The sequence below is a fragment of the Pygocentrus nattereri genome, chromosome 10 (assembly GCF_015220715.1).
Source record: "Pygocentrus nattereri isolate fPygNat1 chromosome 10, fPygNat1.pri, whole genome shotgun sequence".
Taxonomy (NCBI): domain Eukaryota; kingdom Metazoa; phylum Chordata; class Actinopteri; order Characiformes; family Serrasalmidae; genus Pygocentrus; species Pygocentrus nattereri.
In genome coordinates, this window is record NC_051220.1 from 6,855,163 (window position 1) to 6,883,071 (window position 27,909).

At 39.7% G+C, this 27,909-nt stretch overlaps 1 protein-coding gene across 4 annotated transcripts; it reads left to right on the plus strand.

Moving 5' to 3' along the window:
- The first annotated feature begins 284 nt into the window (after positions 1-284).
- Positions 285-27,127, plus strand: si:ch211-15d5.11 (oxidation resistance protein 1). 4 transcript variants are annotated; one of them, XR_001858286.2, is made up of 16 exons: positions 285-514; positions 2,504-2,710; positions 4,403-4,572; positions 6,333-6,406; positions 10,301-10,405; positions 12,351-12,509; positions 13,516-13,647; positions 13,952-14,136; positions 15,076-15,452; positions 16,337-16,481; positions 17,803-17,983; positions 19,903-20,019; positions 20,755-20,907; positions 21,255-21,350; positions 21,496-21,566; positions 21,871-21,901. XR_001858286.2 is itself a non-coding variant. In XM_017707835.2 (16 exons), exons 2-16 carry the CDS (start codon positions 2,649-2,651, stop codon positions 24,816-24,818), a joined length of 2,166 nt encoding a protein of 721 aa, XP_017563324.1. In that variant the 5' UTR covers positions 285-514; positions 2,504-2,648; the 3' UTR covers positions 24,819-27,127. The 4 variants fall into 4 exon arrangements, 3 of the variants coding, with proteins under 3 accessions (XP_017563324.1, XP_037397916.1, XP_037397917.1); XM_017707835.2 differs by lacking the exons at positions 21,496-21,566; positions 21,871-21,901 and adding exons at positions 23,159-23,232; positions 24,683-27,127; XM_037542019.1 differs by lacking the exon at positions 21,871-21,901 and having other exon boundaries at positions 21,496-21,823.
- The last annotated feature ends 782 nt before the right edge of the window (positions 27,128-27,909 follow it).

The following is a 27,909-nucleotide window of genomic DNA, read 5'->3' on the forward strand; positions in this document are numbered from 1 at the left end:
TTCTTTGGTTCTCTTTGATTCTCTTTTTACATTTTGTATATGTGTGTAAATGACCCATCTGCCTAGGGTGAGGGTGAATATTTTTAATAAGGTGGGGCCACAGATTAACATATGGAGGCCACAAGTGATGAAAAAGGTAACTTATGGCATCAATATATTAATTTGTGGCCACAGTATAGTGCTTCGTAGCCTCAATATAGTAATTTCATGCTGCAATACAGTATTTTGTGGCCTCAGTATAGGAACTCGTGGCCTCAATATCGTAATTTGTGGCCACGCCTTATTTAAAAACAATCAACGTTTCACCTCAGAGGCCCCGTGTATTTGTGTACACATTTCTCCCTTTTATTTTGCTCCTTTCTCCTCTGTGCTTGATCCAGCAGAAGGCGGCGTGCTTTTGCCGTCTGTAGCCCACCATTAGCTCTTTACGGTAGAAACAGGAGAGTGTTCATCCCATCCAGACACTCAAACACACTGCAGCAACCTGCAGATTAGACGATACCCTGATGGGAAGGTGAGTTGTCTGTCTTTATACTGCTTCTTGCATTGCTGCGAAATGTCCTCGTGTTCTGTGGTAGATAAATGTGTTGTTGCTCTGTAGGAGTTACATAAGAGCGACCAGCCTCTCTTATACTGGATTTACTGGAATTATGCTGCTCGCGAAAACCGGGGGCTGGTTAGTTAACCTAGCTAGGCTAGCTGCATTGTTTTTGTACTTCATGAAATCCGTATCTGGCCTCGTCGTTGCTGCTCTGCTTTGAATTCCGCCTGAAAAGGCATTTGAGCTCTGTAAATGTCTGTAATGTCGTGTTATGCAATAATGATGTGAGAGAACTGCGACAGAAGCGGTAGAGCTATTCGAGAATGAAGTCAGCTGCTTATTCACCGGCTTCTTGTTCGAATTTGCCCGTTCCACCTTAAATGGTTCGGCAGTGCCATTCTGGCGTCTGGAGTCTTACTGTAACTCCTGCCCTGTTTAAGGTGGAACGGAACAATTCGTTCAAGATGGCCCATCTGAATTTCAGGCGCTGCTGGGGAACCCACTTATTTCTATTTTTAATTTTTATAGCTGCAGGGTGCTACAGTTTTGGGATACCAGCTAATTTACTTAGGTGAAATAACGAAACAGTAGCGACCGAAAAGGAGCTTTAAAAACTCAAGTAACCACCAAGCTCCCTAACTGCATGGGAGCTGAAGTTTGTGAGGGTTTATTCTTTTCGTTTCGGTCTTAAACAAAACACTAAAGCTTGAAATTGATCAAGAGTAGCAGTCCGGTAGATTAAAAGAATGAAATTAAACCCAACTAAGAGAATTACATTTGAACTAAAATGCTGATCACTTTCCTCACAGATATACTTCAGCCTGGGTAAAAGAATTGAAACATTTCAGATTGTTTTTAAAGGGACAGTTGAGCCAAAATGAAAACAGTCTCCCTATATCTGGTGTAAATATGATTACTTGCATGCTACAGTGGTGCCAGAGTGCTCTCTAGAGTCAGATTTTCCTATTCAAAAAGAGAAAAAGAGCCCCTTTTGGTGATGTATTGTGAAGGTGGGAGGGCCTTTATATAAAACTGTTGTTTTTTTCCCTAGCTGGCGAATGCAGATGTCTTTAAATCATCATTGCCGTGAAGAGAATGGTTTACTCAAATGAAACGACTTGTCAAATGAAGAGGACGAGCTAAAAGCTAAAGTTAGCAACGTGGCTATCATAGCTATCTCTATACCAAACCTCACTTTAGCTTCCTTTTTTGGCAGAAAGGGTAAAACCTTTGTCTCTGGCATCGCTTGTCTGCTGAATAAAGATAGAATTGCTTCTTTACTATGTTGTTCAACAGCTGAGGTGAGTTACACCAAACCCTTATAGGAAAGTGTGTTGACTTGGTCGGCTATCTTTGCAACACCACCAGGCAGTTATTTCCAGCCATACAAGACCAGGTTCCTATTACTTTGATTAGAGAGGCCTAAAAGCTCAAAACTCATTATTATTTGGAGAAGATATTTGAAATCACCGGTACAATCTGGCAAAAAAATATCATGAATAGTCTGTAGTGTTTGGCTCAAAAATGCACAAAAAAACTTGTTTTGGCTACTCCGCTTGCGCAGTTCACAGCAATGAGGGGGAGCTTTCAGCTCTCGGTACATAATCAGCAAACTGATGGGCTTTTTTCCTAAACAGACACCATATTCAGTGTTACATGATTTTCCCGTTCATATTTTGAATTCATACCAGTGACCGGGCGCCTCTGCCCTGCGATGGACTGGTGGCCTGTCCAGGGTGTGTACTGCCTTCCGCCCAATGACTCCTGGGATAGGCTCCAGCAACCAAAACCGCCCCCCTTGTCAACTGGGCTGAAGAGCGTCTTGACTGACATGCAAATGCACATTAACCTTCTGTTTTGTGCCTCACAGCGTCTACATTTCAGTAAATGAGCTCTGGAAGCATTTTTCCGTTTCTGATATGCGTAGACAAAACACTCAACCTCTCCACCGTTTCACTGCAGGTCTTTCTGCCAAGCGAGGATGACGAAGGAAAAGAGGAGGAAGATGCGTCCAGCTGTGCGCACAGGTGAGAAATGCTACGTCATTTATCCCGTCCACTGAAGGCCTCCAGGGACTGGCCTGCTTCTAGACCCAGCACAAGGAACGATGGACTACAGGCAGCACAGAGACAAGACGAGAGCCAGCTACTTTGGCAACGTCAAGAACAGGCCAGTCCTTCTCAGTCTTATACATGTTGGCTCATGTTTACACATAAGTACGGCGAAACCTCTTTTGCCCTGCTGAGAATCAGATAGGTGAGCTGAAGGCAATGCTGTAGGTTTACTTTAGCTTGAAAGAGGTCAGGCTGCTGGGTGTATAAAATCAGTGCTTGTGCTTAGCCTTGCTGCACTGCTAGTTTAAAAGCTACTGGAGTCAACAGTTCAGACAGGTGGACCAGCAGCTCTTCTCAGTGTTTTCTTTACTGTCTTGCAGTTAGAGGGAGTAGATGACAGAAGTCCTGTTGACTTCCCCTGTTGGGTAATATAATGTTATACTATTGTCATCACAAGACGTTAAATCATGCTGTGTTATTTTGAGTGAGTTTCAGTTGTCGTCAGCACTTCTGTAGTGTTGACCGCTGACCAGTGTTTCATTAAAAAGAGATTTCGTGCAAGTATAGAGAGCCTGTTAATAACAGTCATCATACAGTCATCAAATCTGGGAAGATGGCTCGTTATGCCTTTTTCTTTATGTATTTTCTCTGATAATTATGTTTGTAAACAGTGAAGTCAGCGTTAATGTTGAACTCATTTTGTCTGATTTATCTTTTTTTGATCATACATTGTTTTTGTTCCATAAGTTGTTAAAGTTAATAAAAGTATATGATAAATAAATACGCTCATTGTCCATGTTATCAGCTCCACTTACTCTATAGGTGCACTTTGTAGTTCTATAATTACAGACTGTAGTCCATCTGTTCTATAATGGTCAGGACCACAACAGAACATGTATTATTTGGGTGGTGGATCATTCTCAGCGCTGCAGTGACTCCGGACACTGATGTGGTGGCGCATTGCGCTGGTATGAGTGGATCAGACACAGCAGTGCTGCTTTTTATTCCATTTTTTTCCCACCTCCAAAGCTCTGTCTTAGAAGTTGGTAGCATTTTAAGTGTCTCACGATCCAAACATATTCAGTGATGTTGTGATCTGGACTCTGGAGTAGCCATTTCATTTTTCTGCGAACACCAGCAGCTTCTTTGTATGATTTGCATTGACTGCCTAATAATAAGTAGAATTCAGGTCAATAGTTTAGAAGCTTAGTGGTTGAGTCATTGTCTAAGTTCCCCATGTAACCTGATGGCTCACCATAGCAGCCTCATCCAAACATCAGCTGACCGTCTAACTAAGAATTTGTCATACTGAGTCATTAGAAAATTCAGGGATTTTCCCAGTAAAACAAACACTTTGTCGTATGCAAAAGTTTGGGTACCCTTCATCAAATTATGTTTTGGTGATTTTTTTTTTTTTTTTTTTTTTTTTTCTGTGTGAAAATATGTTAACGGATTCTGTACAAAGAACACACCTCTGCACGTTTTAATGTACAATTACTGTTTATTTGCTAATTGTGACATATGGGGGCAAAAAATATAACCTAAAATGTGGCCTGTGCAAACATTATAGCACATTTTATGTTATGTTTTCCTCTCCCCCCCCCAATATGTTAAACTTGGCAAAAATGCCATATTTAAGTGTGGAAGTGCTAAATAATGTCACTTAGAAAATCAACAAAACATGTAATTTACCCGGGAGTGCTCTGACTTTTGCTTATGCCTGATCATTGGCCTGTAATGGTGAAATGGAGCTGATGAGGCTAAACCATGGCTGTGTTATATTGACCTCTCTTGTGCTGACCCACAGACTGGGCACCAAGATGCCTGCAGGCGTCACCCAGCCTCCGGGTTTCTTCACGGGATCGTGGGACACCACCTCCCGCGCTAACGGAGCCCGGAACATTTTGACTGCAGCAGAGGGAAGCGCCGGACGGCATCACATCCGCAACCCAAAACTGAGGCAGTATTACCTCAAAGGTGAGAGAGATAACCTTCAACCTTCAGCTCCCAGCCATGGTTACAGTTTTACCTCATACTTGCTGCTGATTTCTTAACAGTAGATGGACTTTTAACATGGAGGTTTCAGTATTTTTCTTGGTTGGGGAAAGTAATGTTACGGTGTGATCAGATTCAAAGTGCAAGTTTTTGGGCATGAAGCATGAGGGAGCTTTGCAGTTAAAAAAGTATGAGCTAAGTAAGTTAGTCTCATGACTTTGGCCTGGGAATGCAGTGTGTAATCAAATCTGCATAGGTAATGCTGTTAAAGAGAATGAGCGTCTGTGTGTTTTAAGATGGAGTTAAAAGGCCCACATTTCCTCTCTTTACTGTGCTCTGCCGCCCTCTTTTACGAAAGCTGAGCCCCGCAGAGCCAGCCTACTTGTCTCGCACATCACTTTCCTCTCACTTTCATTTTAGAACATAGTTTGTGTTTATTTTAGTTCTGATTCTAACTATCTTGGCTTTTCATCAGTTTTATTATACACAATACATATCGTGGTATTTTGGCTTGAATAAGTTGTGCAGGTGGTGGCATAACCCTAACTGTGAACAAAAACCTGAAATGCAATTCACCCCTTGCAACGAAAAACCATTTATGCACTGTTTCAAATTAGCCACATTTTATATGCAGCCTGATAATCCAGTAATAATTTGACTGATGGCTCAATAGGAATAGAATGCATCAGTCGGAATAGACGAGTCTGATTGAGGCCATTCGGAATACTGAACGAGATATTCTGAACGTAATATGTACTCCTGTAAATAATCTGTGAAGTAGAAGAAATATAGCCATGTAAACACCTGTATCTGATTACATTCCCAATCAGACAGTTTAAGTATGTTCTGCGCTTGTTTGATTCGCTGTATTTAAAATGAATGGGTCACTAAAACATGTTTGGCTTTTTATTGTAAAAGATTATACAACATCAAATGGAAAACAAGAATAATAATCCACACGTATTATTATTATTATTATTATTATTATATTTGCTGCACTAAATCCAGTTAAGCAGGATTAATTATACCCTCTGTAATGAAGCATGTAATGTGTTCTTTAAATGCTGATGATATCCTCAGAAATGTGTATTGTTTATCCTAATGACCAAATTTATCACGATAACTATAACATATCATGAGTACACGTCTATAGATAAACCCATGGTGCATATGTGTTGGTATGCAGCAGCTTATAACTGCTAAATGTTGTTTGACGTGATATGTAAGCTGCATTGAATGTGCTTATCACTGACAAAAGTCCGAACATTACATTGCCCACTACCAATCGTAACTTATATTGGTATTTATACACCATATACAGTCATGTTTTTTTATAGTATTTATTAATGTTTATTACCTGAATTTGATGTATTTTAATAAGAGCGGAATAAACAGTGATTTGATGCTACTGAGCTGAATCTTGTGAACATCACACCGAATCTGCCTCGCACAGTAACTGTTTTGTGTGCGTTTGTGAGAGAGAGATGCTGGGTTGCATATGTTTTTGTCACTCTTGGTAAAAATCCACATTACCAGCATAAATGGCTCAAACGTTTTGGGTTTTGCAGAGCGGGAAAGCACAAACCTATATTTAAACTGAACTCATCTTGATTTTTATTACGGTGTAAGAATGAGTGAAGCAAATGAAACAAATAGCAGAAAAAGGCTAGAACAGAAATAATCAGCGATGACGAAGTGTAGGAGGTGCTGTTAGATTAACATTTTGTTTGTCGATTTCACAGAGGCTGCTTTCCCATCTGATGCAAACAAAACGCTGGAATCATCGGGTGAGTCAAGCAGGAGAAATGAGCAAGGGGTGAGTAAAGGTCTCTCTCTTCCTTTCTGTGTCTCTCTTCTTGAGAAAAGAATGTGCTGCCTGATGTATTTATAGTCTAGGTGCGTATGTATGATTTGCATGTCTGAGTGTATAGTCATATGCAAAATTTAGGTGCCCCTGGTCTGATTAGGTGTTCTGTTTTGTTGACGCACAGTTCTTTTGCTGATGTTGCTTCCAGAAGCAGTTTGGAGCTCTATAGTAGTCATTTGGGACTCTGCCCCGCTTTGTGAGGTTGTGTGGTCTGCCGCTTGGTGGCTGTTCTGTTGTTGCTCCTAGACACTCCTTTTTCACAATAATAGCACTTACAGGTGTCTGGGGCAGATCTAGCAGGACAGAAACTTGACAAACTAACTTGTGGCCGAGGTGGCCTCCTGTGACAGTGCCATCACTGAGTCACTGAGCTCTTCAGTACGACCCATTTTACTGATTGCAAGTTATCAAGTTGTTATCAATAGCTGTGGCTGAAACACTTGACTTCAACAATTAAGAGGTGTATGTACATACTTTTGGCTACATAGTGTACATCATATCATCTAGAGCAGGGATACTTAGTCTTGGTGCTGGAGATCTACAACCCTGCAGAGTTTAGCTCCAGCCCTAATCTATCACACCTGATTATTACCAGGTAATAAAGGTAAAATACATATCAGTAGTGCTGATCCAGGTGTGTTCGCTCTGAAATGTATAGGGTGGTAGATCTTCAGTACCAGGATTAGGTACCTCTATTCTAGAAGATGAAGAACATGCAAATTATTCATTGGATCAAGCACGTAGTTGGTTTGAGCATTGCTCTAGAAGTGTTTTGTTGCCATTTAGTAGGTGGTGTGTTGAATGCTGCTTGGTGTTCTACGTGGATAGCTCTGTCTTCTGTTTGTGCACATGCTCAGACAAGAAAAAAAGAAAGAAATCAGAGTAAGGGTTGCTGAAAACCCTGATTCCTGTGCTAAACTCCAGATGATCGTATTGTGATGTGCATATAGACACGGTCACTGTTTATTTGCTGGATTGAACATATTGGAAAAATGTGTAGGAATGAATGTAAGAAAATTGTGGCCTGTGTGAAAGTTATCGTAACTGGCTTTCAATTGAGAATGGCTGACAGTTATTCTGGGCGGTGCAGGGACGGTTCTGTAAAAAGTTAGTCTGGAGCGCCGCAAACACCTTTACTGTCAGCTACACCCTCATACTTTACAGATAAACAGAAGCCTTTACTGATATTATGGCCATTATGTTACATCATATTGAAACTCACAGAAGGCTACTGAGCAAAGTTCACCAAAACGCTGTGAGCTGTCAGTACAGCACTTTTAAGCCACATATTCATTATTGATTATTAGCCGTTTGGATTCATGGACTTTCAGAAGTTTCTGCTGAAGCTTTCCAATTGGGGAGAATGGTCTAAAAAGGCTCTGGTAATTACCTAGTTCTGCGTTAATGATGAGAATAGATCTGAGTGCTTGTGTAAGTGCTGTTCATTGTGGTATAGTTACTGAAGGACATCAGCACAGGCTGCATGTCGGCTTTATACGTTTGCTTTGGTGTAGCTTTTTCTTCCTTTCAGCTTTTTAGCATATTGTATTCTGTTGATTTGTGTATTTCTGTGGTGATTTACAGAATTAGAAGGTTTAGCCACTATTCAATTGTAACATCTTAATATCTTTGGCTAAAATAAGAGCCCCTCAGTTTCATAACACCATGTTATTGTGCCTTGATGGATGTTCCATTAAAAGTCTTTACGGTCTGTGGTTGGAAAATGAGTGCAGTCATAGCTGAAGTTATGCAGTTACGAGATGGTTACTTTTATTGTCTGTTTTAGGGAACGGAAAATGTTCTGCAGTGATGAGAATAGTGTCTCTCATACTGGCTCAATCAGTTTTCTGTACATTTGGTGCTGTTAGCTGAGGTCAATAAATGCATGTTATTTGTGCATTAAGTGGTATGGTATTATATATATATATATATATATATATATATATATATATATATATATATATATATATATATATATATATATATATATATATTTACAAACTATTTGTTATTTGCCAAAAGTTTGTAAGAATTCAGTAAACAAGAAATTGTTCAGTATAATTATATGTTGTTGTATATTGCAGTTGTTGGAAGAAAACCTCATATCTCTAAAACAGTAACCTTACAGGAGAAGGAAAAAACATGCTTTACTTTTAATGTAAGTCAGTGGAACCAGACGTCTTTCCAAGTCATCTTGGGTCATTTGTTTTAGTCCGTTCATGAAATTTGCATGCAATTTAAAGGGAAACATGTATTTTCAAATTATGTCATGTTTTGTTTTTTGAAAATTGAAATGAGAATAATTCTGGATATTTGCTGTATCCCAGACCCATTCAGTGACAGGTGATGCCAAAATATCAAAATAAAACAGCGATTCCTAACTCGGGAATACACACATGTGCACGTTTTTAGAGTGCTGTGCCAGCAGGCAATTGTCTGTGACCCATTTCAGGAGCCTAATGTAGGCTGTTTGGTCTGCTGGTTATGGACATAACTCAGATGGACGGTCAAGATCAGGTCCGCTACTATAGACTCAAATCAATCATGATTTGTTTTGGCATGATTTTGGGTTGATGTCAAATAATCAATTTCAGTGGCCTCTATGAGGCCCGCCACATTTATGCTTATGGGGGAATTCCATTGATATTTCTAAATCAAATGCATAATTCAATCATTGAGGTGTAAACAAAGTCATTCAGATGGGTTTGATGTAAAATGGTTTCAGTTCAGATTTCTTTACAGTGGTGGTGGTGGTGGGAACCATGTCTACCACATAAATATAGCCATTTTATTTACTATACACAACCCCCAGAGAACCTGCATGTTCTTTTGAGTTTTATGTGTAATGTTGATGATTGTAAAATAGTCATGAATAAATAAATAGTCATAAATTCTAATATGATATATATCAACTTATAACAATATTGGATAGAACTAGTGTTTAAATGAATACTGGTTGACAGAAAAAGAGAAATTATTTCTCTAAGTAAAGGTGGTTTTGATCATAAAATAGTGTTGATATTTACTGTAAAACTGTCTTCTAGCCATGTGTATCATGAGGAAAAAAAAGAAACCCTTCAAGTTTTCTTTGGGGACTGTTTTGCCTCAGTACCCTGCATATGCCTCTCGCCAATGTCTGAGGCATCAAGCAGCATATATCGTTAAATCTATTTCATGTAATAGGTTTCTGTGAGGGAGTCTCTAGAGACGTTTTTCAACTCTTTCCCACAACTTTGAGCAAGGCTGACTCAGTAAGTGTCTCTAGAAAGAAGCGTTTCACATCACACCACATTGAATTACGTTGGTTTTGTCTTGATGGGGAAATTGTGCAGACATTTTTAAAAATTGGTGAGGTTTCCCTTCAAAGCTTAGCAGGTGGTTTCAGTAGGTGTCGAGTAGTTGATGCTGTGTTGTGGAACAGGATGGTAGAAGCTATTTGCATTTGGTCTGTGTGGTTAGCAGATTCTACCAGTGCAGTGGATCCATAATGCAAATCATTAGGTTATGCATTGGATACAGGATATATTGCTGGTCATCGTATTTGGCAGTAGTTTGCATCATGTTTATCAAACAAACTACTGCGCTCTCTCTCTCTCTCTCTCTCTCTCTCTCTCTCTCTCTCTCTCTCTCTCTCTCTCTCTCTCTCTCTCTCTCTCTCTCTCTCTCTCTCTCTCTCTCTCTCTCTCTCTCTCTCTCTCTCTCTCTAACCCTATATATAAATCAGGTTGTTTTGATGTTTGAATTAGTGATACATTTGAAAAATTGTTAACCTAAGAAAAACATTTTAATTGCCATTTTTCAGAATATTAGTCACCTCTGTACTTTTCTGTGCATGTTAAACAGGTTCATCAGGGGGACACAGTGTTTAGCGTGGCCTCTCAGTTCAGTGGCAGACCAGCAGATACTACACAATCCACAGCCACCTGCTCTGCCCTTTCAACCACACAGGTACATACATAAATTTCATATTACATTCATATTTGTAAGTGGTTTTATTGTCATGTGCTTGAAAATGAATGTGGTGTGATATGTTGAGTATGGTGTAAATATTTAGAGTAGTAAATAAATGGATGATGTTTTGTTGGTTTGCCACGAATGGTTTGTTCTTGATTTGGCTTGAAAACAAGAAAAAGCTATACGTTTTGATTGATTAACCCAAAGTAATGGTAAATAAAGGGTCCACACCACAACTTGGAGTACTGTGCAAATGTCAGAGACCATCCTTCGTTCATTTAAAAAACCCATTAAGTACAAGTCAAGCAACGTAGGAAAATAGACACAGAAAATTAGCACTAAAACAACAAAACTGGACATCAGAGATGCGGAGTGAGTCTTTTTTCGACTGATGAGTCTAAATTTGTAATTGGGATTGTTTAGACTGTGGGAAGCAGAAAATGCAACCCACTTCTAAGACAGATCTTTAAAGGTTTCTTGAGATTTCACAGAAAAACTGAAAGTAAGCCCTCTGAAAAGAACGGAAGCAGTAATAAAGGCAAGAATGAAAAAAATCATATTTAGTTATTGAGACTTATTTGTACTTTTCTGTTGATGTTTTCTGTTTTTTCATATCATTGACAAAATAAACAGCTTTGGTAACACTTTAATTAACATCTGAATACATGAAGTAAATATGTTGTAGATGTTGTAGATGCTGTTGATGCATTACTTACATTTAAGATGTATCTTTAATGTTACTTCCATTACGCAAAACCCAAAACATAATCCTGACCCTCATATGTTTTTGATATGTTACAGAGAGTCCGTTCAGTGCTTTTTTTTATCTGAGAAGTACCACTCAAAATAAAGTGCCACCATAACTTTTCCCTACTGGCTGTTTTGGCTGGTAAATAAAGAAATGATGGGTGACTTTCATAGTACTGTATCTCTTAGTTCATAGCAGGTACAGGATAATTTGTAGTAGTTTCTGGAAAACAAATCTTAAGAATTGTGTCATATAATTTATATGTGTAACTCGGAGCGATGAGGACGCGGAGGCATGTGCTGAGAAAAGCAAGATTTATTGAGGGCAAATCCAGAATCAGGATCGGGACAGTCCAGGGTCATAGAGCCAACACATAGAGAACAGGAACCAGACATAACGTAAGAAACACAGGATCCAAACAACATGCTTCGAACAGTACATATAATACAAAGACCAACACAGACCAGGGCAAATACGGGGCGTATATAGCACAAGGGATTACAAGGGATCACAAGACACAGGTGGAAAACATGTAGAAACAAACAAGTAGAAACAAGGGGGCAGGACAGTGAAGAATCAAAACAAAGAAGCACGTGGACGGCCAGGAAGTAAACACAAGGCACATGGACAGGATTGGAAGGGGCCAATCGAGACAATATGACTCAACAAGTGCTTCAGGGACAAGAATATTTTGTTGTATCTTCATTCTGAGGCGGCTGTCCGTTTACAGATCTGTTCATCGTTGTAAATGTATCTAAGGTTTCTTAATTAGCTTCCAACTAATGATTTGAAAACAGTGTAGCTTCACAGATTTACCGTGTTATCATTTTTTGCAGCCAATTTGGTTGCATGTTATGGAAAAACATTGACTTTGAACAGCAGTTCATGCAGAATGTGTGCTGTTTAAATGACATAATATACAGAGGAAGTGAAGTACTTCCTGCCCCTTTTATTTCCGTGGAATGTTGTTTACCTACATATAACTTATGCGTCTCTTCCTCCTCTGGTTTGCTTCTGCTCTCCTCCCCCCTGTCTGCCCCTCCCTCATCAGCTGTGTGGTGATGTCAAGAGTGGGCCTGTCTCATACTGAGAAAATGAAATGGGGAAGTGAGAGAGCTATTAGTGGCATTTTAAAGCTGTATGACTCCTGTGCTTTTCTCTAACAATATGTCTCCACTCAATCCTCTCTAGAAGCCCCGTGTCCCCCAAAGCAAGGCCTCTCCCGCCCAAGGACAGCCACCTACGGCAACAAACCCTGACCTCTGTCCAAGTTCGGAGCCCAGAATGGATGCTGTGACCCCCACAACCCCTGTTTCTCCGTCAACAGACGCAGAATATGACAAGCTACTGGTGAGTAGCTTGAATTCTTTCTCTCTAACTCAGCAGCGTTCGTGGAGCGATGGGGAATGTGTGCACTGGCCAAGGCTGGCTTTTAATTGACTGCTTTTTGCTGGCGAACAAGAGAGCAAATGAACTTTGGTACAGTCTGGAAAACTCTGACTCAAGCTTAGTCCATCAGTGGTGGGAACTTTTTTGGAAAAACTGTAACAATTGTTTCAACACCGTATCTGTTCAGTAGTGTTGAGGAGGTAGTTTGTCTTTGGTTTTACAGTGATTTACCGTTAAATTACTCACCCACAAGACATTGAACAAAGGTGTTTTTGTTGGTTAATGAGTCACATTCAGCGATTGCTCAGTTGAGTTGATCAGATGCATTGTATTTAGCTCTAGACCACCTTCAGCTATGTCAGTTTTCTCCCCAGCCAGCTAATCTAGCTTCACGATAAACCTCCCCAGGCCTAGTTTTGCTGTCCTTTTACAGGTTTTTGTGCCATGTATACAGTCATATGCAAATGTACTTCCGGTTAAATTATGTGTTCTGTTGATTTTCCAGTTGATTGAAAGTTAAACCGTCCTCTACAGAGAACACATTTAAGTGTGTGCTGCTAATTTCAATGCAGTTTTTTTTAACATGTTTTACATGAAATACAAGAACTCAGCGATTCATGTTATTTTCCAAGATGTGTTCAAACTTTTGCATATGACTGTACAACTGGGTATGTATTTGTAGCTTAATCAAAGCTCATTCAGTTGATTTCTTTTTATCTTAATGCAGCTTCTTTGCAATTACTGTATGATTATGTGGCTTAAGTTCAGAGCTTAGTTTGAATCCTTTGAGAAAATATTAAATGCATTATTTTGTGAATAATTGATCAAAACTCCCAGCTGATTTAAGATAAACTGTGCAATGTAAAAACAAAGATATTATTATTAATATTACTATTATTATTATTATTATTATTATTATTACTATTGTTATTATAATTATTATTGTTTTTGCATTCTTTACCTTCAGGACGTGGAGGCGGTGCCAATGCCTGATGGCCAGCTGTGCCTATTGGCTCTCCCGCCTGAGTGTGCACAGGGGGCGGGGCCAACAGACATGCCTTACCTCAAGTTGTTCTGTCGTTTCATCACTGACCGGAAAGTGAGTACAGAGTACGATCAGTGCTCTGTAGTAATCATGTAACTTATGTAGAATAATGAAACATGAATGGGTTAATAAGAATGGAGTAGTACGTTTTTCAGTTTTTTCACAAAGTTACTCATCAACATTTCTATGTTTTCATCTTTCAGAGCTTTAAAGATTGTACTAGATATAATTAGTTTTTTTTTCAATGATCACATCTGGCAGCGTTCTTGTTATTCTGGTATTGTGTTTTTTTTTTTTTTTTGTTTTGTTTTTTTTTTTTAATGACTTTTTCAATGTTCTTTCATTTCTCTGTCTCTAGGGTGTGGTCTCTGGGATTCTCCTGGTGACGGCCAACAAGATCTTCTTCGACCCTCATAAGTCCCTCCCTCTGGTGCAGGAGAACGGCTGTGAGGAGTATCTGTTCTCCTGCAGTGTGGACAACCTGGCAACAGTCAGCTTCTTCTCCGACATCTCCCACGTTCACTTCAGCAAATCCACACAGAGGTCTGTACTGGGGCTTAGCTGAGGGGAGTCTGTCCATACAGACAAAATAGAGCTGCATTCTTTTACAATTATGTCTAACCTAGGGATAGACATTCAAGTAAAATTTGATATCTCAAAAAAAAAATCCATTAAATCTATACGAAGAGTGAGCTTGATGTTTATCAACTCATCAGCCATGCTCTGTGCTGTAGCTGTGCTTTGTACTGTCTGCTGGCTCTTCACTGTCCTCTGGTGGTGAATGGAGTATGCTCATCAAAAATCACAATTTTTCATTTTGAATTTATAGACTTTGATGACTCTGAAAATTTTGACCCCTCAGTAATCAGAAATATGGTCAGTGTACAGTGGCTCTATTACAATATATTTTGATCTTTATTACATGTGAAGTGCATTTCAGTGCAGTTTGTTTAAGTTAAGGTAAGTTAAGTGATACTTTTTTGATCCCACAACCGTGGAAATTCCACCTCCGCATTTAACCCATCCGTGAAGTGAAACACCACATACACACTAGTGAACACATATACTAGGGGGCAGTGAGCACACTTGCCCGGAGCGGTGGGCAGCCCTATCCATGGCGCCCGGGGAGCAGTTGGGGGTTAGGTGTCTTGCTCAAGGACACCTCAGTCATGGCCTGTGGCCCTGGGAATCGAACCGGCAACCTTCCGGTCACAGGGCCAGATCCCTAACCTAAGGCCCACGACTGCCCCAAATGAGTTAATGAGTTGTTATCATATACATTTTTCAAAATACTTTTTGGCCAGCAAGTTGGCACCATTGACTAAACACACTACCTAAACATGGGTAGATTTTTCTACCCCTCAGAAGTAGGCTCACCTGTAGGTTGTTGGGACTAAGGACGTGTCCTACCATGTAACATAGTTTAGTACTTTGATGCTCTCTTGATCAAAAACATCAGCAGTGACCCCTCTGTCCTCCTAGGTGGAAAGGTCGTAAGAAGTCCTCAAAAAGCAAACCCTCAAAAGACAGAATCAAAGAGAGCCAAAGTGAAATCCACAGTGCCACACCTCAGTCCAAGGCAGATGCTGTTCCTGCACTGGTGAGGTCAGCGACCTGGGACCTCCACATTTCTCTCAGGACGGGTGCAGAGGCGAGCACGGGCGAGGAGGAGGGTGGGGAGAGCCGAGACATGGCTGAGGTGGAGCGGCAGCTGGAGCAGCTCACGTTGGAGTCCTCTGGGACGCTGGGAGCAGCTGTGCTGAGCAGCGCTGCCACCTTCTGCTGTGGAGGAGCCAACACAGAACTGGAGCAGGATTGTAGAACAGAGCAGCAACCATGTTTGAAGAAGCAGGTTTCAGGTAAACGTAAACAGCCAATAAGATCTGTTGGCATTGTGTTTTGTATCGTTTGCATATTAGCACTATCAATCCGTTACTTCGGTATTGATTTTTCTGCAGTAAGAGTTCGTTAATAGTTTGATGAAAAATGAATTTACACTCGAAAACTACAATGTAACTGACAACTAAATGCAAACTAAATGCTAAATACATGCCTGTATCACCATGCACCTGCTTCAAACCACATCAAATCGACTTACATATGTGCTTTCTGGCTATGCATGTTATACTGTAATTTACAAAAAAGGACAGCAAATGGCAAAAAAAGAGACTTTAGATGTGCAGCGCTAATTGGTGCAACATAGACTTCAATTATTTATTACGATTAGCCTCACCACTCCAGAAATAAGAAAAACTTGATGTTTAAGTGAGGTCTTTATCAAGGAAAACAGAATTTCTCTTGTAAATCAACGTAAATACTGTTAAAGGTTCTAAACATATAATTTACTCTCTATTCATATATGAAAAGTAAGCTGCAAACAGTCCATCAAGGCATAACACCGGTCAGCTTATCTTTTATGTCATGTCTGCCTTAGACACAGTAATAAAAAATAATCTGTTTATTTCTAAGGGATAAGGGGATAAGGAGAAGGGTGAAAATGGTCAGGTAAAAATTAATTATGTTATAAATGTTATAAATGGACCTCAATGAGGAAAAAATAAAATATACGACAGTGAAGCTCACAGGCCAGTTAAGCAACGTGACCGATGAAATATACAAACTGAGTATGTGACACATATTTCACACGATTCCAATTCTGCAGAACGGCCATTAGAAGGCCTGCAGAAAAAGGTTAAACAGAGAAGCTCTTTGTTCTGTTTCACTCTCTCTCTGTAATCTCCAGGCCAAGGCTGTGCCAGCTCCCTGATGTTTGTGAGAATGCGTCAGAAGCCTCAGGCCGCAAAGAAGAAGGGCTTTGCAGCGCTGGAGCTGGGCAAAGCCAAACCTACAGCCTGCAGAGATGCCTGGTTCACCATGCAGCAGGATAGGTGAGGGCAGCAGTGGAGCAGTGGGTCAGGAATGCACACCCTGGTAGAGCCAGTGGGTTCAAATGCTGGTTGGAAACCAAAGGTCAAGCATCCTCCTTGCTTTGTACATTAGAGAAAAGGTCTTTACCTTAAAAACTTTGCTTAGATAGCACCTAACATGAGCTGCTGCTTATGTGCCAACATTCTCTGCATTTCTATGTTGCACTGTCACTTAAAAATAATGCATAATGCATTACATTTTTTTTTTTTTTGCAAGCTATACATGCATTATTCGAATACGAATGAAATGATCAAATGAATATTACGATTCAGATATCTGTATCTTTAAATAACCACACCCATTTTTACTTTCTTCACAAAATAAATGGGTAACAAGCCCTACTGTAGATGAGAAAATCATCATTATAAGATCAGATCAAGAGATAAGATCTCCAATTTTGTGCTCTTCACCTGCCGTTTACATTGTATCAAAATGATGAATGGACCAGTTAAAATGGTCCAAAATGACCTGGAACAAAATATCCTACAATACATAGATTTTCTTAAATCAAAATCTCTGTATATCTCAAACCTGAAGATGAAAAAAGTCATTCAGAGTGGTTTGGTGTGTTGTAGAGAAGCTTACTAATCAGTATTGTTCACAATAGTGGTTATAGGAACCAGACATATAAAGAGTTTACTGCCTCAAAAAGCTACATCACATAAAGTTATTGCATTGAATATGTACAAATATGGTGCCTGATGACTGAGACATTTTTATAAGATACAAATGGAAAGAGAAATTCAGGCCATTGTAAGGCAAAGTAGTCTCCACAGAAAACATTCTTTAACACTTTTATCATTTTTTTTTTTTTTTTTTTTTTTTTAAAGCACTGGTCATTTCAGATAGTAACTAAAATGGGTATATATGCAGTGTAACCATCATATCTGGTTCCCATCACCAACACTCAGTGTTTGAATTATTAGGCTAGGGAATTATCCATTAACCTGCATTGAAAGTTAAGAATGTTTTTGTTGCATCAGCTTCAAGATGTTTAAAAATAACGAAATACAGTCTGATGCATTCATTCCAGTTCTGGGGGGCCAGCACAGCGTAGTGAGTGTCCAGTGTCCAGCACAGTGTAGTGACTTTCCTGCTCTCCTGATTTGACTATCAATCTGTTAATTATTCAGTTCTGTAGTTGTGTGTGAGCATTAAACTGTGCTTGTTACTGGAAATCACTCTATACCGAACATGATTCCTGCACGGGACACTCTGTGCTTTCAGTGTTCTTTAAAGTTCTCTCTCTGTTTCTCCCTCCATGTGTGTGGACCTGTGCAGTTCAGACGAGCTCTACGCCTACCTGACCCAGCACAGGCCGGACCTGTGCATCCTGGAGGGAGGTGAGGATGAGGAGGCGGAGAGAGATGAAGATGACTTTGTGCTTATTGATGAAGGAGAGAGGGAAGAAGAGGAAGAAGAGGAGTCTACGAGGGATGGACGCGCGGGGGACGAGTGGGAGGTGAGTGGGAGAAAGAAATGCGGCTTCTGGCGCTTTATGATTGGGTTGAACGTTTCATGCAAAATATGTAATGGCGATTTTTCATTACTGCAGTATTGTGAGATTATTTGTTTTCTGGCTTGAGGTTTGAACGCTGAGCATAGTGTGCCAGACTGCCAGTTGTTGTGCTTTTAGGCACACGGCTCCACTTTTTTTTTTTTTTTTCTTTTTACTTAGTTTGAGCTGGGCAATATAGCAAAAAATTGAATATCACAATAAATAAATTCTGAATTATATATTGCACAATATGTGTCTACTTGTGCTCTCATTGTAATCAAACATGTCATTGTTCTGTGTTTTTAAGTATTGGCAGTATCCTTGATATGCGTGGAAAATCATGTTGTGATGTAATTCATCACAATAAAGATTAATATCATCATATTGCCCAGCCCTATATGAGGCATTAGTTGAACAGCTTGTAATGGGTAATGATTTGAGAAATCTCTGTATTTTATGTTACAGGATGATTGTTTGAATATTTGTGCTGTGCCCCTGTGCATCTCTGCTCAGAGAAGTGAAGGGAAGGGGTGGAGTTTGGAAACCAGGAGGCACAGAGGCATTTACAATTTGCATAATCATGCATATTCATATTCATGCATATTCAAGTCTTTGACTTTTTAATATGTGTAAAGTTTAGGGATGATGCCATTTGGGGTATTTTAAACCTGTTAAGACAGTGTTGTTAATGTAAGCCATGATAAAAGTTCTTATGATATTTGTAGATTCTAATATTTTAATTAATGATTTAGGTATAAAAACAATTCATCTGTCACTCTATCACATACTGTTATTTGTAAAACCAAAAAAAAAAAAAAAAAGATTAATCACAACTCCTAAGCTGCTTTATGGCAATTCCTCTTACTTGGGCGCTGTCATAAGCACCCCTGGACAGATGAGATGATTTTCTTGAATGATTTTGATTAAAATAAGTGAACACATCCTTTACAAAAGAACATACCTCTGCACATTTTAATACACAGTTGTAACATGTTGGGAAAATAATAAAACACAGATTTTGGCCTGTGCTAAAGTTAAGGCATGGTTTTTTTTTTGTTTAGTTTTTTTCCAAAAATGTTAAAATTAACAAATAAATAGAAATTGTGCACTTGAACTTGCAGCAATATGTTCTCTGTAGATGTGTTAACTTATTTTTACTTCGAAAATCAACAAAAACCTCTCATTTGACCTGGTGTCAGACTTCTGCGTACAGCTATAGTTGTCAGTGACTGGTTCAGTGAACTGAATGTATCAAATGATGCATGGAGAAGTGGTTGCCTGAGAGTTTAATGTAAATATAGAGGGATGCAGGTGTGTTTCGGTTTGTTTGGGAGGGGTGCGCTTACAAAGGAAGCCTAAGAGCTGCTGATCAACACCGTGTCAAAAGATTTTGGCTGTGTATCCATAAAGCTGGGCAGTATGACCGTGGTTATTATGATAAATTACATCACAGCGTGCCTTTCTGAGCGTATTATGGATATCGTCAATACTTAAAAACACTTCCCAACTGATTTGATTAGTAGGAGAGCAATATTAATCCTGTTTAACTGGGTTTAGTGCAGCACAGTGTGTGAAATGTTGAATACCAGTATTTGGATTCATAGGTTTTTTATAGTATTTGTAAAATGTGGCACTACTTTGTCTGTTCTAACTTAGTAGATCGTGACACATTGTGTATCGCAAAAAACGTCCTGAAGTATTGTGACATTACATTTTGCCATATCGCCCACTTCTGTGTGTGCACAAGGATGTGTTAGTGGTGACTGCTGGAGCATTGAAGGTTTGTCGTTAATACACAGTTGAAAGTTGGTGGGCACTTTGTTACCAGTTTAGCTTTTTCTTTCTAAACTCTTCTTTTAATCCACTCTTGTCTCGGTGTATAGATTGTGTGTGTGGAGGACAGCAGGGGGAAGGGCTTGCTCTCTTTAGATAAAGAACCAGAAGGACTGAGTGACATTCTAAAGCAAAGCCTCATACTGAACGCACAGCACATCCAAGAGGTGAGACAGTGCATGCATTTAGAATACAAGCAGTGCATACATACATCGAATACAAGCACTTAGAGGCACAGCTTAGCACAGGATATAATATATAACACAGATCTTTATGTAATTAAACAATTTCAAGTAGTGTAAACTGTTTTTTAGTCGTCTTGTATTCCCACAGCACCATCATCTGCAAAATACCAGTTTGGCTATTCTCCAAGAAGACAATTTTACCATGAAAGTAACTTTTTTTTGGATACTGTGTATAAATAACATTGACATCTATCACTACTTTAATCATCTTCTTGGTGTCGGGTAACCAACTCGCAGTGAGAGCTAGCCTGGCTGAAGCGCAGCGGGGTTAGTTATCACACCAAGTGACAACTAAGCCTCCCCAATTAAACAATAGGAGTAGTCCATTTACCCTTTGTATAAATCAGCATTAAACACTTCGGACGTCTGGTTCCGGTCACCACCACTGTAAGAAATTCTGACTCTGCGAGTTTCTCTGGACCGAAGCATTTCAGATCAAAACATTCTGAATGATTTTGTTTGCATATTAGCAACATCATGTAAGAAGTTTTAGAAAAATTTGTGGAATTCCACTTTAATAATAATGTCTTGATATGTGTAGCATAGATTTCAGATAGCTCCGTGTTTAGTAATCAAATTCTGAATATTACTTAAAAGAATTACAATTACGGAAATAATTGTTTATTAAGCAGTTACTGTGTTTTATTCCCTCCATAGCTCTCGAGTGAGTTGCCTCCACGTACGGTTGGTCACTCGTGGAAGCTGGCCTACAGCACGAGTAAACATGGCGCCAGCCTCAAAACCCTGTACAGGAAACTGAGCGTTTCAGACTCACCCGTCCTTCTGCTCATCAGAGATGACAACCAGCAGGTCAGACACTTTCCTCCTCAGCAGCACCAGATTGGACAGATTTTTTGAAATTGTAACTCCATGCGATTCCAAACTCACGTTACATCCGATATTTACGTCCCATCTCGGAGCGCATTAGGCAGTTATTTTCAGGTATTAGATGAGACTCTTCCCTCCTGTTTCAGAGAAAGGATTCATCTGAGTTATGTTTTGCACTTGAGATAAATTTTGACTTATTGTATGTTGGCATACAAGAGATAAAAAAATCACAAAGTCTCTTTTTAATTTATTCTGTTGTGCTCGTGTACTACCATTTATTTATTGGTAGTCCTCCCACATGTAAGACTCTTTCTGTTAATCTCTCCCAGGTGTTTGGCAGTTTCCTTTCTAACTCACTGCGGCCAAGCGACACATTTTATGGTACAGGAGAGACTTTCCTCTTTCTGCTGCACCCTCGCTTTAAGGTAAAGGCATAAACACACCTAGAATTGGGCAATATGATTATATTTTGTCATTATCATGATAAATTTTGTTATTGGGATAAATAATATGCTTCTATAAGCGTATCATGGATGAAGAACACTCACCAACTGCACGTTTCCTACAAAGGAGAACTGAACAGTCAGTCACTGGCAGATACCAGTTTCCTGTATTAAAACTGCACTAAGTATTATTTTACTGTAAGTATTACAGCCTTGACACATGGCACTATTAATTCAATAAAATGTACACAGTTTTCCTCTTCTAACCTCAAATTTAGTCGATCAGCCAAGTCCTGTTTGGCTCATTCTTTTAGTTTTGCTACAAAGCTAAGGAGTAAAAAATAATTGCCTCAAACTGCGTGACACACTAGCCATGTTTACAACCCCAATTCCAGTGAAGTTGGGACGTTGTGTAAAACAACAAATAAAAACAGAATACAATGATTTGCAAATCCTTTTTAACCTATATTCAATTGAATACACTATCCATCCATCCATCCAGCCATCCAGCCATCCAGCCATCCATCCATCCATCCATCCAGCCATCCAGCCATCCAGCCATCCAGCCATCCAGCCAGCCATCCAGCCAGCCATCCAGCCAGCCATCCAGCCAGCCAGCCATCCAGCCAGCCAGCCATCCAGCCAGCCAGCCAGCCAGCCAGCCAGCCAGCCAGCCAGCCAGCCAGCCAGCCAGCCAGCCAGCTTCTCCGTCAGGGTCGCGGGGGGGATGCTGGAGCCTATCCCAGCGGTCATCGGGCGGAAGGCAGACAAGATATTTAATGTTCAAATGGATAAACTTAATTGCTTTTTGCAAATATTCACTCATTTTGAATCTGATGCCTTAAATATTGAACATTAAATATCTTTTCTTTGTAGTGTATTCACTTGAATATAGGTTGAAAAGGATTTGCAAATCATCGTATTCTGTTTTTATTGGTGTTGTACATGCAGCCTAATAATCCAACTAATAACTCAATTGCAGTAGAATACCTTCAAACACCTCAGTCGGAATACACTAGTCTGATTGAGGCCATTCGGAATACAGTTTCTATCTGATTAAAAAAGATGGGTAATCCTGTAAATAATCCATTAAATAGAAGAATAATAACCATATAAACGGCTGTATCTGATTATATTCCCAATCAGAAAGTCTAAGCATGTGTGTCGTGTCTTAGCGAAAGCTTATAATGTTCAACATGGAGGAGCAGAAACTGGTCTGCAGAGGAGACAAATCTTTAAAAGACGGCGGTGGGACAGACGTCCAGCTTGTGTCTCGGAACACAACGTTTTCCTCTCGGCCTTCTTTAATAAGTACATGTGAAGCACGTTTTCTTGAGTGTGACATTTTAAAGTCATTAAAAACACAAGCACTGCTCACTGCTGCTCATCTCACTCTGACTGGACTCACATGATGCTCGTTGTCATGATCACGTCTACACTAAGTGGTTCTCCACGCATGTGCGTGAGTTACTTGTAGTGAGTATGTTAACTGAGATTTTCCATCAGATTGTTGAGCAGAGTGAGCATAAACACCTCAGTCTTAATCTATAAACAGAATGTATTCAATTGGACTGGCAAAAATCTTCCCATGTAAGCACAGTCCCTGTTATGTATAAGAGTGGATGAATGTACATCACTCAGCCACATGCAGTAATACTTGAAGCCTGACTTTTGCTAGATGCTTAAAAAATAGGACGACATTTTCCAAAGTCTGCTCTCTTCTATTCTTTCAATATGATGTTTGGGTTTTCATTTCTGTCTTCTCCCTTCTGGTGGTGTTTTTCTCTCAGAGTTTCCGCTGGACAGGTGAAAATTCCTTCTTTATCAAAGGAGACCTGGATTCTTTTGCCATTGGTGGTGGAAGGTATTAACTAAATATGCACCGAATGTGAATTTGTATAGAAGGTTCCGGTTTCTTTACAGCCAAATTGTCCGATTGTCTTTTAAACCCAGACTGGCCCTTATTCATCAAAGTTGCAGAAAAAAGAGCGCAGCTTTAATGATGGACAAACCGCTGTACGTCTGATTACTTTGAGCACACATGATGAATCAGCTTTGGCGCGTGAAATCAAGCGCCGGCCTAGCAACACCTCATTTACATATCGGCAGCTGGTTCAGTAAGGTGCCTATAAAATGACAGCATTTAGCAGCTTGTCAGCCGATGACTGTGTTTAAGTGTACTGCCCTCCCTACTAACCTGACCTTAGATTGTTAAAATAAAAGCGAATAAAATGTGATATAAACAAAATGTCTTACTGTTTTTAAGATGTTAGAATGATGGGATCATGCAGTGTGATGATTGTCCTAAAATAACATTTAAATTTTGTATTATTGCAGTGAATGAGATGCTTCTGCACTGCTGTGTTTTCTGTTGTTCATTTTGTGGGCGGAGTCAGTAGTATAAAATAAAAGCAAGTAATACATTTTCAGATAGAACGTAGAATAATTTCGTTCGTTTATACCAGTGTGCATGTGAAGGAAGCATGTCTTCCTTGTACTGAATTGCAGTGTGGACATATTATTAGTATTGTTATTGTGAATATTCATATTATAGTTATGCATATTGGTTTTACAGATTATATTGGTAATAGTTTTGGTTAGTTAAACCCCAAATCAACCATTTTTTGAGGTTGTTAAACTGTTACACTCAAATTTACATGCACTCCTACCAGACGTGAGTTTGATCATACAGATATGCTGAAGATGAAACAACTAAAACAAATAAGTAACAAAAGTCACTAAAGTTTGCTTGCTCTCATTTTACAATTAGACTATACTGCACCCAAATTTGATGAATAACAGCCAATGTATGGTCTGAATAAACATGAATATACTGAAACTTATATTAGCAAACGTTGCAATATAAATAACACCATTTGTAGTTTAGTAGGCCAAAGCTGGTCATTTTAATTGCTAAATGAAAAATGAGTTGCTCATTGATCGATAGTAACTAGTAGTAAGCACAATGTATAGTTATGTAGGAGTCATGTACAATTATATTGTCATTTTTATACAGGTGTAGTAGCAGCATTGAAATACAGTGATGGTGCCTCACCTGCCTCACTTTATGTGTGTCATAAAAATGCAGTAAAACAGGTTCACATTTGTGATTTCAGCATATCTAGAAGTAATTCTGAGCAAAATAATATGGTGAAATATGATAAAGGAGCTGTCATGATACCTTGACTCATTATCAAATCAAAATGCAGTACAGACAGAAAACACAGAGAAGAAAGAGTAATACAAGAATGTCTACTGACCTCATTTCCGTTGTAGGCCTCATGATTTCTCCCTGTTTTGTTTCACTTCCCCAGTGGTCACTTTGGCCTGTGGCTGGACGAGACACTGTACCTGGGCAGGAGCAGCCCCTGCTACACTTTCAACAACTGCAGTCTGTCTGAGACCAGTGACTTCAGAGTGCTGGAGCTTGAGGCCTGGACCTTCTGGTGACCCCAAGGACCACCCCAGACCATTTCCCAAAACATCACAGCACAAAGGGCTTCATTTCTTGGTAGAGTGGACATTAGTTTGAACAATCTCTAAGAGATAAGATGACCTGTGATGGAGTGTGCTCAAATATAGAATAGCTGCAATACTGGATGTATTCTAAAAGGTGAAGACGCTTCATATTAAGAACAAAGGCCACCACTAACCCAAAAAAGTGACCGCACATACATCTTGGAGTCTTGGACTGGAGAAACTGAACTGTGTGGGCATAGAACGCCTTCGGTCTGACTGCGCGTGTGATCCCATTGAGTCACAGTGGAGTTCTTGCTCTCTGTGTAGAAGCTTCAGCTGTGATGGTCTGACTGGGTCTCTGGAGTTAATGCTTTGTTTGGTAGTCCTCCGTCGTTGCTATCAGAAGTTGAGACTCTTGTTCCATGAGTACAACCAGTGTTTCACTGTCAGAATAGCTCAAAATGACAGCACCTTTATGTCTTCAGCCATTAGTGCTTAAATCAGATCTGCACAGTTTTCCCTTCACCACAGATGTCCATCAGACAGGGCATGTTTGGTGTCTAAAGCTTGTTTCTTTATTTCATTTTATTTGTCTATTTTATGGATAGCGTTGTTAGACGCTATGCAAATAAGTCTGAATGTAGTTACTGAAAGTAGTCTAAATGTAGTTAACACAATACTGAGGCAAGTGTATTATCAATTTAGGCATGTAACTTGGGCAGTGGTAACTAGTGGGGTTATAGAGATGTAAATTCTGACTAATTTTGACATTCGATTATCTGGAGTTTATGAATGGATGTCCCTTAGGGATGTGCAAATACTGATGGTTCTGATCCTGATGTTTCATTTTGATACTGTAATGAGATCAATTCTCAATACTAAGTGTTTTCCTTATGTAATATGGTTCTGAGTGGTAATTGGTCAGCATTACTGACACTGAATGCTTACTGGTTGGCATTGCAGCTACCGAGTGCTGATTGGTTAGCATTACAGTTACTGAGTGCTGGTTGGTTGGCATTACAGCTAATGAATGCTGGTTGGTTGGCATTACAGCTAGTGAGTGCTGATTGGTTGGCATTACGGCTACTGAGTGCTGACTGGTTAGCATTACTGCCACCAAGTGCTGATTGGTTAACAGTACTGCCACTGAGCGCTGATTGGTTGGAATTACAGCCACTGATGGATGATCGGTGGGCGAGCGGTGCACTCACTAATGTCATGAACATATAGCAGCCGCCTATATAAAGTCCTGTATGTGGAGTGCTTAAAAATATAACAGCAGTGTTAAAATGGTTTGTGCTATTCTGTGTTTACTGAGTGGCGCCTCCCCTCACTGAGCATTCTATGGCACATCCCTGTGGGCAGTAAGCTTCCATCACTTGTTTCATACATTAGCCTCATAGCTGTAAAATTGAAGAAGCAAACTTCAGACACCAGTACTGTTTTGGCTGAGTACATTTGGAAGGGGGAAATGATGTAGATCTTTTTTTTTTTTTTTTTTAAGTTAGCTGTCTACCACTACACTGTAAAACATCATCCTTCTCTCAGATCTATACCTGCTCAACATGAATGCTGCTTCAGTGTTTTGTTACAGTTGCCTCTGTACAGAACGAGATGTTATTCAGAACCTTTTTTTCCTTTGGAAAGTACTGAAATATTTGCAGAAACTAGTCAGTGTCATGCTAGAAACCTTACAAAACTACAATAATGTGAATGGCTTCTTGCCTCTAATGCACTTGCCGGTCAGCTTTGACTGGATGAACGACTTTAACTCACTTTGAATATTTGTAGATTGCGCACCACTGGCTTACTCACAATGGCAGACTGGTCCACTGTAGCTGAGCTCACGCATTAAAACATCACCACTTACATCTTTAGTGCCAACGACGTGTAATAAGTGACCGCAGATGAATGAATTAAAGGGTAATCCAAAATTTTCATAACTTAAGTGATGATTGATATGAAGTTGTTCATTGTAGAGAAAATGATTTAGATTTCTTTACAGTGGTGGTGATGGGAACCAGGGGTCACAACATCTGCAACACAAATATAGCCATTTTATTTACTATCTAGAATGACAATAGAACCTTCACGTGTCTCACAAGTTTTATATGTGAGGTTAATAATGGTAAAATAGTAGTGAATCAAAAACAAAAATACTTTTCTTTGGGGACAATTTTGCCTTACAACACATGTACCACTGCACCATGAATAGATATTTAAAAAAAAAAAAAAAAAATTGACCAAAACCTGACCTTAAAACTGTTGTGAAACAATGTCTTTGGGCATCAGTCAACATATCTCTTAACATTTCATGTAATAACTTGCTGAGTGTGAACTTTTAGACATATTAGATGAACACTTTTAGCTCTGAAAGATTCCCTAGAATGCATTTCTCTATGCAGTAATGACAGCAAGTCATATTTATGAGAAGGGATGGTAGAAACCTACGGCAGGCTGTACTGAAAGGAGAAACAAAGACACGCATTGGCCCTTATTCACCAAAGTTGCGTAAAAAAAGAGAGCAGATTCAACCATCCTTAATGATGTACACTATATTTCCAAAAGAATTTATTCATCTGCCTTCACACGCATATGAACTTCTGTGACATGCCAGTCTTAATCCATAGGGTTTATGATGTCGGCCCACCCTTGGCAGCTGTAGCAGCTTCAACTCTTCTGGGAAGGCTTTCCACAAGATTTAGGAATGTGTTTATGGGAATTTTGACCATTCTTCCAGAAACGCATTTGTGAGGTCAGACATTGATCTTGGACGAGAAGGCCTGGCTCACAGTCTCCACTCTAATTCATCCCATAGGTTTTCTGTCAGGTTGAGGTCAGGACTCTGTGCAGGCCAGTCAAGTTCTTCCACACCAAACTCGTCCATGTCTTTATGGACCTGCTTTGTACACTGGTGCGCAGTCATGTTGGAACAGGAAGGGGACGTCCCCAAACTGTTCCCACAAAGTTTGGGAGCACGAAATTGTCCTAAATCTCTTAAGAGCTCCTTTAAGAGCATTAAGAGCTCCTTTCACTGGAACTTAGGGCCGAGCCCAACTCCTGAAAAACAACCCCACACCAT

What these genes read in the sequence shown, in the direction of transcription:
- si:ch211-15d5.11 (XM_017707835.2), top strand. Translation starts at nt 2,649, where the DNA reads ATGGACTACAGGCAGCACAGAGACAAGACGAGAGCCAGCTACTTTGGC. An exon ending in TTTGAAGAAGCAGGTTTCAG is followed by an intron (nt 15,453 to 16,336) that starts GTAAACGTAAAC and finishes TGTAATCTCCAG; the next exon opens with GCCAAGGCTGTGCCAGCTCC. An exon ending in TTTGCCATTGGTGGTGGAAG is followed by an intron (nt 23,233 to 24,682) that starts GTATTAACTAAA and finishes TCACTTCCCCAG; the next exon opens with TGGTCACTTTGGCCTGTGGC.